Source organism: Suncus etruscus, chromosome 8 (assembly GCF_024139225.1).
Source record: "Suncus etruscus isolate mSunEtr1 chromosome 8, mSunEtr1.pri.cur, whole genome shotgun sequence".
Classification (NCBI taxonomy): Eukaryota; Metazoa; Chordata; class Mammalia; order Eulipotyphla; family Soricidae; genus Suncus; species Suncus etruscus.
In genome coordinates, this window is record NC_064855.1 from 86,446,844 (window position 1) to 86,458,987 (window position 12,144).

General features: G+C 35.8%; 1 protein-coding gene across 1 annotated transcript in view; it reads right to left on the reverse strand.

Annotated features, from left to right (window-relative positions):
• The window catches only part of KLHL1 (kelch like family member 1), a 317,531-nt gene that overhangs the window by 80,758 nt on the left and 224,629 nt on the right, over positions 1 to 12,144 (reverse strand). Inside the window, exon 6 of the mRNA XM_049779031.1 lies at positions 8,728 to 8,914. Coding sequence (XP_049634988.1) covers positions 8,728 to 8,914 — 187 coding nt within the window. The remainder of the gene's footprint in view (positions 1 to 8,727; positions 8,915 to 12,144) is intronic.

Here is a 12,144-nt window from a genome sequence, read left to right on the forward strand (position 1 = left end):
AGTTTTACAGTGCTAAATTTTATTTTTGTTTCATTGATTATTTGGTCAGATATTTCTGCTTAAATCTCTTTTTATAGCTATTTTGCTGGATAGTAAAACAACAAATATTTGGTGCAACTTGATTCAAAAACATGATTCAGAATCCACAATAAATTTCAGTCATTGATTATTATTCTTAAATCTCTAAAACATATTGAAAGAAAAATTTAAATGCTAGAAAATATTCTTTTATTTTTCATGTCATTTTATACTTTGCTAGTATTTAAATAATAAGATATGAGTAGATATTTTATTTTCATTTTATTTCATTCTCTATAAATAATTTATAATTCACCAGACAAAATTTACATTAGTTATACTGTTTATTTTATTAATAGTGTTAAGATTTTTGTAACAGTATTAACTTTTTATTATTGGTTTGTTCAATCCTGATACTATCATTAGATTAATTAATGATTTTTAAGTATTTTCCAAACACCATCATGTTCATATTTACAAGTAAAATTGACATTGTAGGGGCCAGAGTGATAGCACAATGGTAGGGCATTTGCCTTACATGAGGCAGATGCAGAACGGGCCTGGGTTCAATCCCAAGTCAGGAAAGATTTCTGTGTACATAGCCAGGAGTAATCCCACAAACCAAAAACCAAAAAAAAAAAAAATTCACATTCTTCTAAATTTATAAAATAAAACAAAAGAAAATACAAACTATTACTCATATTACATTAAAATCTAATAAACATAAGTATGATAAAACCCCTACCCATTTAAATAATGCATAATGTATATGAATTCAATTATTGAAAGTTACTAGAAATCAATTTATTTGCTTTTATAAATAAACAAGTAATTTTTCTGCTTTTGCATCAAAACATAACTTATATATCTGGAGTTAAAGTATTTGATATTTATCACTCTCATAATAAAAACATAGGCACAAGCACTTCTTAAGAGGGATTTTATTTTTTTTTATTTTATTTAAACACCTTGATTACATACATGATTGTGTTTGGGTTTAAGTCATGTAAAGAACACCACCCATCACCAGTGCAACATTCCCATCACCAATGTCCCAAGTCTCCCTCCTCCCCACCCGACCCCCGAAGAGGGATTTTATTTAAAATTGCCAAAATACAATGAGCCATACTGTATTTCCAAGTATATATAAAACTAACATTTAGAATATACCAGTTTATCGAATATTAAAAATATCTTTAATTTACAACATACCATAAACTCTAAATTTGTAAGAGCTTATATCATAAGCAAAATAATCAATATATGTATGCTATTTAATAATAGAGTCTGCCTAATATAGCATGTGGAGTGAGGAAATGCAATTTTGATTGCATCTGTACCTAAAAAAAATATGTTCTGTTTAGGGAACTATGATTGGATTTGTGTGAACCTGACCCTGCTTTGTTCTTGGGTTTCTCATATAGTCACTCCCATATGTCCCATCATGAGTGATCTTTCAGTGATCTCAGAGTCAGGGATCCTGAGCATTGGCATGTATGGCCTAAAATGTGAGAATTTTTTTTTGTTTTCCTCTTTAAAATAATATATTGCCACTCATTTTTGCAAATGTTTGATGTTCACTTGTGTAATAAAATATAGTACAGAAGTGAAAAATGGAGGAAGGTCAGTGCATGATAGAATAAAGGTAAAAACAAATAAAGACCATTTTCTAGGTTGCTTTTGTTTGGTTTGGTTGGTTTGTCTGCAGTTTCCAAACCTTTATTTTGAAGGGAAATGTTAAATACAATTAAGTTTTTAAATCATAACTACTATACTTAATACAACTACCTGTAATATAGGTTCAATTAGATTTTAAACTAAAAATATTAAATTTTTCTCAGCAAGGATATGAGAGCTACTTTTTTATTATTGAAACACTATAGGTGATATATAATATATATATTAATGTTTTCTCAGGCTTTAAATATTTTTTTCATATAAACCATGCATATAATGGGGCGAGGAAAATAATAAAGTGGACAGGGCTGCCTCCTTACGTGAACTGACCCAAGTCTAAATCTAGAGACACTATGTTCTCCTCTAAGCCCACCAGGAGTTAAACCTAAGTAAAGAACCAGGGGTAAGCACTGAGCACTCTGGAAGTGGCACACATAAAAAAAAAAATAACAGTTATAAGATAATTTATAAGAAATAAGGGACTGGGACTGGAGAGATAGCATGGAGGTAAGGCATTTGCCTTGCATGCAGAAGGATGGTGGTTTGAATCCCAGCATCCCATATGGTCTCCAGCGCCTACCAGGAGCAATTTCTGAGTGTAGAGCTAGGACTGTAGCAGCTGAGCGCTGCCTGGGTGTGAACCAAAATCAAAACAAAACAACAACAAAAAACAAATAAAAAGAAATAAGGGACCAGAGCAGTTGCACAGCGGTAGGGTGTTTGCCTTGTGAGAGGGTGACCTAGGACAGACCAGTTTGATCCCCCAGCGTCCCATATGGTCCCCCAAGCTAGGAGTGATATCTGAGCACATATTCAGAAGTAACCCCTGACCATCACCAGATGTGGTCCAAAAACAAAAAACAAAAAAAGGATTCTGGGGTGATTAATCAGCAGATATTATTATTACTTTTTTGGTTTTTCAGGCCACACCCATTTGATGCTCAAGGGTTACTCCTGGCTAAGCGCTCAGAAATTGCCGCTAGCTTGGGCGATCAAACCACGGTCCTTCCTTGGCTAGCACTTGCAAGGGATACACCTCACTTCTAACACCACCTTGCCGGCCCCTACTATTTTGGTTTTAAGAACAGACTTGTTGATGTTTAGGGACTATGTTTGACTCTGTGCTCAAAGATAATTCCTGATTTCTCAAGGGACTCATGTGGTTCAAAACCCAAGTTGGCTATGTGCAAGGTAAGTACCTGGCCCATAGCACTATCTTATTGACTCTATTCTCAAATTGTACTATATAAACTAATTATATGATGTTTCAACATTAAAATCTAGTCATAGAGCTACCCAGCGAGCGGGTGAGTGAGTAAAAAATGGCTGACCGTGGGGACTCCCAGGTGAAGTGCTGATTGACTCACTTGCGGAGTCCCTGCCTGGCTGTGCTTCTTCTGAGGAAACTGAGGACCTAAAGAGAGCCCTGTCTGTCCTTCTCTGTCTTTTCTGACTCTTGAAACTCTCCTCAGAGCCCTGGGAAGTGAACCCCCAAAAAACTACATTCTGAAGCTACCCAGTGAGCAAGCGAAAAAGAACACCATTGCAACAAGAAGAAAAAAAATCACCTAAGAACCCTGCTGGATCACAGAAGCAAGCATTTCTCTCCGGGCTGTCTTCTCTGCTGCGTGCTCGGGCCTAAGATTTGATCCTGTGTGAGGCTTCATTCACGGAGGACTCCCTTCCCTTAGAGGCAAGTCGGCCCATCCAGAAAGGGCGGAGCCAGAGGAGAGTGGTGCCTGCATCATATAGCCAATGAATTCTACCACAACACGTAGAAAAACCCACAATACAAGTGTGACAATGGGGAAACAACGCAGGCCAGCATCAGACATAGAGAATGAAGATGACAATTCTGAGGAGCAGATAATGACCAACCAACTAATCAACCTCTCAGATAAGGACTTTAGACTAGCAATATGGAAGATGCTCAAAGAACTCAAAGAAACCATGGATCGAGTTGAACAGAACACTAATAAGAACCAAGAAAATATGAAGACAGAAATCACAAATCTCCAAACTGAAATAACATGTCAACTAACAGGTCTGAAAAAGTCAGTAAACGAAGTGAATGACAAAATAGATAAGCTCTGGGACAGGGTATCAGAAGCTGAAATTAGACTTGGTGCTGTGGAAGATGAGATACATAACAATTCCATACAGCAGGAGAGATTGGAAAAAAAAACTTAAAGCAAATGAAAGACAATGGAAAAATTAGTCAAAGAATGGGAACAGATGAAAATAGAAGTCTATGATAAGATCAATAGAAACAACTTAAGAATCATTGGAGTCCCAGGGACCCAGGAAGAAAATATCCAGTAAGAATCAACGGCCATGAACATCATTAAAGAGAAACTTCCAGAGCTAAAGAAAATATGTGATCAAATCTTGCACGTTCGAAGAGTACCAACCAAAAGAGACCCCAGAAAAACCACCCCAAGACACATCCTAGTCACAATGACAAATCCTACAGATAGAGAGAGAATTCTGAAAACAGCAAGATCAAAAGGGGAAATTACATTCAAGCAAGCATCCTTGAGATTTACAGCAGACCTGTCACCAGAAACACTCAATGCCAGAAAGCAGTGGTGGGACATTGTGACAAGACTGAATGAAATGAAAGCTTCACCTAGAATATTGTACCCAGCAAAACTCACTTTCCAGTTTGACGGAAGAATACATGGTTTCACAGACAAAAAACAGCTCAGAAACTTTACAGACTCAAAACCAGTCTTAAGAGAAAAACTGAAAGACCTGATTTAAAACAAGACTAACCAAAAGACACACCAAATTTCGATATAAAGATGGCATTAAATCCCAGGACAATTCTTTCTCTCAACATCAATGGACTAAATGCACCAGTCAAGAGACACAGAGTGGCTAAGTGGATCAAAAAACTCAATCCAACCTTCTACTGCCTACAAGAAATGCACCTGAATAGCCAGAACAAACATAGACTCAAAATAAAAGGCTGGAGAAAAATTATCCAAGCAAACAACACCCATAAAAAAGCTGGAGTGCCTATACTAATATCAGATAATGCAAACTTTATACTCAGGAAGGTGGTAAGGGACAAAGATGGATATTTTATATTAATCAAGGGGTATGTAGAGCAGGAAGAAATAACTCTCCTAAACATATATGAACCGAATGAGGGGCCAGCAAAATATTTAATACAACTGTTGACAAATCTGAAAAATAATATGAATAACAACACAATAAACGTGGAGGACCTCAACACGGCTATGTCAACACTGGATAGGTCAATGAGACTGAAACCCAACAAGAATATACTAGACCTGAGGAGATAAATGGAAGAAAGAGGACTAGTGTATATATATAGGACACTCCATCCACAGAAACCTGGGTACACATTCTTCTCCAATGTACTTGGGACATTCTCCAGAATAGACTATATGCTGGCACATAAAACATACCTTCATAATATCAAAATAATAAAAATTTGGCAGACTACCTTCGCTGACCACAAGGCTCTGAAATTATTTGTGAATTCCAAAGGGACTCAGAAGAAAAACTTTAACACCTGGAAGTTAAACAGCCTCATACTGAAATAACCAGTGGGTCCGAGATGAAATCAAGGAGGAAATCAAAAGGTTCCTGGAAACAAATGACAATAAAGACACAAACTATCAGAACTTATGGGACACAGCAAAAGCAGTAATGAGAGGAAAATTTATAGCTTTGCAAGCACACATCAGGAAGGAAGAAGGAGCTTACCTGAGTAGCTTAATGACACAGCTAATAGAATTAAAAAATGCTCAACAAAAGGACCCAAAAATATTGAGACAGAAGGAAATAACAAAGCTGAGAGCAGAAATCAACGAAGTGGAAACCCAAAAACAATCCGAAAGATCAACGAAAGAAGAAGTTGGTTCTTTGAAAAAATAAACAAGATTGATAGACCACTGGCAAACCTAACAAAGAAAGAGAGAGAGAGAGAAACTTGATAACTCGTATCAGGAATGAAAAAGGAGAGATCACTACTGATATGACAGAGATTCAAAGGGTAATCAGAAACTACTTTGAGAAACTCTACTCCATTAAAAATGAGAACCTGGAAGAAATGGATAAATTCTTGGACTCTTATAATCTTCCACAGTTGAAGGAAGAGGATGTAACATATCTAAACACAACCATCTTCATTGATGAAATTAAAATGGTAATCAAATGTCTGCCCAAAAACAAAAGCCCAGGCCCAGATGGATTCACTAATGAATTCTTTCAAACTTTCCAATAGGAACTACTACCAATCCTGGCAAGACTCTTTCATGAAATTGAACAAACAGAAACACTTCTAAATAGCTTTTATGAAGCCAACATCACCTTGATACCTAAACCAGACAGAGATGCTACAAAAAAAATTACAGACCAATATCACTGATGAATGCAGATGCAAAGATCCTCAACAAAATCCTGGCAAATAGGATTCAATGCCTCATTAAGAAGATCATCTACTATGATCAAGTAGGTTTCATCCCAGGAATGCAAGGATGGTTTAACATCCGTAAATCTATCAATATAATACACAACATAAACAACAAGAAAAATAAAAACCACATGATCATATCAATAGATGCAGAGAAAGCATTTGATAAGGTCCAACACCCATTCTTGATCAAAACTCTCAGCAAGATGGGAATGGAAGGAACCTTTTTTAATATAGTTAAGGCCATCTACCATATGCCAGTGTCAAACATTATCCTCAATGGAGAAAAACTAAAAGCATTCCCTCTAAATTCTGGCACAAGAAAAGGCTGTACTCTCTCACCACTCCTATTCAACATAGCACTGGAAGTACTTGCTATAGTGATTAGGCAAGAAAAAGATATCAAGGGAATCTAGATAGGAAAGGAAGAAGTCAAGTTCTCACTGTTTGCAGATGACATGATACTCTACTTAGAAAACCCTAAAGACTCTACCAAAAAGCTTCTAGAAACAATAGACTCATATAGCAAGTTGGCAGGCTACAAAATTAACACACAAAAATCAATGTCCTTTCTATACACCAATAGTAATAAGGAAGAAATGGACATTAAGAAAACAACCCCATTCACAATAGTGCCACACAAACTCAAATATCTTGGAATCAACTTGACTAAAAATGTGAAGGACCTATACAAAGAAAACTATAAAACTCTGCTCCAAGAAATAAGAGAGGACACGCGGAAATGGAAACACATACCCTGCTCATGGATTGGCAGGATTAACATCATCAAAATGGCAATACTCCCCAAGGCATTATACAGATTTAATGCTATCCCTCTAAAGATACACATGACATTCTTCAAAGAAGTGGATCAGACACTTTTGAAATTCGTTTGGAACAATAAACACCCTAGAATAGGTAAAACAATCATTGGGAAAAAGAATATGGTAGGAATAACTTTCTCCAACTTTAAACTTTACTACAAAGCAATAGTTATCAAAACAGCATGGTATTGGAATAAGGACAGGTCCTCAGACCAGTGGAATAGGCTTGCATATTCAGAAAATGTTCCCCAGACATACAATCACCTAATTTTCGATAAAGGAGCAGGAAATCCTAAATGGAGCAGGGAACGCCTCTTCAACAAGTGGTGTTGGCACAACTGGATAGCCACTTGCAAAAAATTGAATTTAGACCCCCAGCTAACATCATGTACGAAGGTAAAATCCAAATGGATTAATGACCTCGATATCAGACCCAAAACCATAAGATATTTTGAACAACACATAGGCAAAACTCTCCAGGACATTGAGACTACAGGCATCTTCAAGGAGGAAACTGCACTCTCCAAGCAAGTGAAAGCAGAGATTAAAAGATGGGAATTTATTAAACTGAGAAGCTTCTGCACCTCAAAGGAAATAGTGCCCAGGATACAAGAGCCACCCACTAAGTGGGAGAAACTATTCAACCAATACCCATCAGATAAGGGGCTAATCTCCAAAATATACAAGGCACTCACAGAACTTTACAAGAAAAAAACATCTAATCCCATCAAAAATTGGGGAGAAGAAATGAACAGACACTTTGACAAAGAAGAAATACAAATGGCCAAAAGACACATGAAAAAATGCTCCACATCACTAATCATCAGGGAGATGCAAATCAAAACAATGATGAGATACCACCTCACACCCCAGAGAATGGCACACATCACAAAGAATGAGAATAAACCATGTTGGCGGGGATGTGGAGAGAAAGGAACTCTTATCCACTGCTGGTGGGAATGCCGTCTAGTTCAACCTTTATGGAAAGCAATATGGAGATTCCTCCAAAAACTGGAAATCGAGCTCCCATACGACCCAGCTATACCACTCCTAGGAATATACCCTAGGAACATAAAAATACAATACAAAAACCCCTTCATTACACCTATATTCATTGCAGCACTGTTTACCATAGCAAGACTATGGAAACAACCCAGATGCCCTTTAACAGACGAATGGCTAAAGAAACTGTGGTACATATACACAATGGAGTATTATGCAGCTGTCAGGAGAGATGAAGTTATAAAATTTTCCTATACATGCATGTACACGGAATCTATTATGCTGAGTAAAATAAGTCAGAGAGAGAGAGAGAGAAAAACACCGAATGGTCTCACTCATCTATGGGTTTTAAGAAAAATGAAAGACATTCTTGCAATACTAATTTTCAGACACAAAAGAGAAAAGAGCTGGAAGTTCCAGCTCACCTCAGGAAGCTCACCACAAATACTGATAAGTTTAGTTAGAGAAATAACTACATTTTGAACTGTCCTAATAATGAGAATGTATGAGGGAAATGAAGAGCCTGTTTAGAATACAGGTGCGGGTCGGGTGGGGAGGAGGGAAACTTGGGACATTGGTGATGGGAATGTTGCACTGGTGATGGGGGGTGTTCTTTACATGACTGAAACCCAAACACAATCATGTATGTAATCAAGGTGTTTAAAAAAAAAGAACAAATAAAATTAGAAGTTCAGGCAAAAAAAAAATCTAGTTATAGAATGATGCATGCTTACTTTATGAAAAAAGTAAATTCTATACCTTTGTTGTTATCCATTCCTCCTACAGCATACAGAGTACCAACTGTAGATTTTCTAGGTTTAGTTCTCGGACTTTGCATTAAGGTTCTTCTCTCTGGTAATAGATGATATTTCATTGCTTCTAGAATCAGCTTTTGGCATTCTAAATCATTCTTAAATAATGTGTGATTTTCTAGATCAGCCAATATCTGTGAGGAAAAAAAACATTGTCAATTATTTTAATGCAAATAAGCATATGGAAATAGAAATAAAATTAAATTTTATATCTACCTACAAGTATGTGGAACTAATGCCAATTTATCGTATATACAAACAAATAGATGGAGTACAATGGTTGGATTCTACATGGAAAAAATAGGTTATATCATTAATTTATTTTATTTATGTAATTCTACTACACATTTGAAGAACTTCTTGGTATCTATGTTTTATTTTTATTTAGAGATATATATAGTTTATTGAGATATTTCTCAGGATCCTGTCTATCTTGTTTTATATATCTAAAGATAAATATTTCTATTATAAATTTATAAATTATAAGTTATATTACACATAGTTTTCCATGTTGGGCAGATTCTCTGCATACTGGAAATAATGAAATAATGTCCAACAAATTAGATCGTGTAAACTAGCTTAAATATCACATGCCTGTTTCAAATTGTTCTAGATATAATTGAAAACTCTTTGAAATATTAATCAAACCTAAATGAAAGCAGTTATTTTATATAATCTAATTAAATACAGAGATAAAGGAAAAGTAAGCTCTTAATAATTATTCAATGAATTGTATAGTAATTTCAGTACTAGAGGAAAAATGTGAATAAACTGCATAAATAAAATATATTCTCTGGGTCCAGAGTGGTAGTGCAAGTGGTAAGGCATCTGCCTTGCCAGCGCTACCCTAGGACTGACGGCAGTTTGATCCCCAGGCTAAATGCTATTTGATGCCTCAGGAAGAATATGCAAACACAAAAAATGAATAAAAGACAACAGATTATTATAAGGTTTTAGAGTATCAAATGTGTTGAAATATATCAAAACATGTTTAATGAAAGCCTTGTTAATTTCCCCTATTTACATATAAACACTGAGCACCTTTTCACCCGTTTTCAATCTGGAAAACAAATATACAGGGAGAAGTTATAATTTTTTTGTTTCATTTTGCTTTGTTTTGAGCCACACTTGGTCACACTCAGGGGTTACTCCTGGCTATGTGCTCAGAAATCGCTCCTGGCTTGGGGGACCATATGGGATGCTAGGGCTAGAATCGAGGTCCATCTTGGGTCAGCCACTTGCAAGACAAACACCCTACTGCTGTGCTATCGCTCCAGCGTTTACCAAATTATCAAGTTTTTGATAAAATTTCAATAAATAGTTTTTTTTTCTGTAATTGTTAATTGTGTGAGATTTGTGGAAGAGTACCACACCTAGGGATGGATACTCAGGGTCTTTCTCACTTCTATGTTTGGGAGTCAATTCTGAAAGATGATTTTGGTACTTAGTAGTTCCAGGATTTGATCCTAAGGCTCTCAAGCAAATCATTTCCTTTACACTATATCTATCTCTAGTCTAAGTAAATGTTACTCTTCTTCCCTTTTATTTTTTTGGTAATAAATGTATTTATTTTGGAAATTTGGACCATTCCTGATTATATGTGGCTCTGTGCTCAGGGATTACTTGTGGAAGAGCCTAGGACAGGACCTGGGTTGACCATATGCAAAGAAAGTGTATTTCCCATTGTACACTCTCCGGAACATAATCTTTTTATTAAATAAATTTTTATTGTGATCGAAATGTATTACAAGACTTTCACAGAATTATTTACGGTACATAGTAACAATGAATTCCCACCACCAGTTTTGTCCTCCCTCCACCACTGTTCCCAGCGAGTATCCCATATCTCCCTCTGTTATCCCCCAGAATATTAATGTAACTGGTCTCCACTTTACAGCTAATTGTAGATTTGATATCTATTCTATTGTCATTGACTTTGGGTTTGGTGTTCAAGTCTGGTCATTTTTTATTTTCACTATATGTTCATATGACTGGTACTGGTATTATCATTTCCCCCCTCAATTTATGAGGCTGAATGATTTAAGTTATGGGATTCTGTTGGAGATAAAAGGGATAAGGAAAACAGAAGAAAAATTTGGTAGCTACTACCATAAAAAGAAAAAAATGAGAAAAGAAAAAAAAGAAAGAAAAGAAAAATGCACCCAGCAAAAAAAAAAAAAAATCACCAAACAATATCCACACGAGTGAAAAAGAAAGAAAAAGTGGAAGAAAAAAGAGAAGGAAAATAATATTAAAAACAGACAAAACAAAACACAAAAAAAGGAGTGCTGGAGTGGCAGGGTTTGGTGTTACCCCATTTTTTTTTTTTTGCATAGGCACAGTAAGTATTGGGGAATAAAGGAAATTCCCGTGGCCTAAGAGATTCAGGGTTTCTCCCCTCTTGAAGCATTCTTTCATGGGAACAACCACTGGCTCCATATATACTTATTACCATATCCCAAGGATTTTTTTTTTTTTGTGGTGCCAGGAAGTTTTCCTCTCATGTGCATGAGAAAAAATTAGGCCACTGTAGCTAGCAATCTTGGTAATTGCGCAGGTCATAGGACAAGGTCTAGGATAGAGTCTACGGTTCTAGAGGTTCTGTTCCATCTTAGTTGTGTTGTTCAGTCTTCTGTATCTTCTGCTCCATGGTTTTGCTCAATCCCTAGGATATCATGTGGAACATAGTCTTTAATTTTTATAGTGCCAGATGGCTTTATGTGCCTCACACATACAAGGTATATGTGGCATTATTGTTGAACAGTGTTACTCTCCTATTCATGACCTGTTAAAAAGTTACCTAATAAAATATAACTTAAAGTTTCCATACACTATAATTTTTATGCTTTTGAAGTATTTAGAATAGATTAATTTTAGACAGACAATTCACCAAATTTAAATTACTTTTTTGATTTTTTTAGTATAAATATATTAACATTTGTCACTGAAATATTTCTATCTCTTCCTATCCTTACATTATATGCAGAAAATATATATCAATAAATGAAATGTACAGTGTATTCAAAATACTAGACTACTATAAAATATAAAATTAGGGGCCAGAGAGATAGCACAGCGGTAAGGCATTTGACTTACAGGCAGCTGAATAGGGAGGGTCCTGGTTCAATTCCTGACATTCTATATGGTCCCCCAGTCTAGAAGGGGTGATTTCTGAGTGCAGAGTCAGGAGTAACCCCTGAGTAATGCTGGGTGTAGGCCCAAAAAACAATCAATCAATCAATCAAAAGTTAAAAAAAAACTATATAAAACTAACAAATTATCTTTTAACAATGAGATTTTTTTCTTAATTATAGATTTACATGTACATCATAAATTAAGAATTATCCTTGGGAACACAATTTTC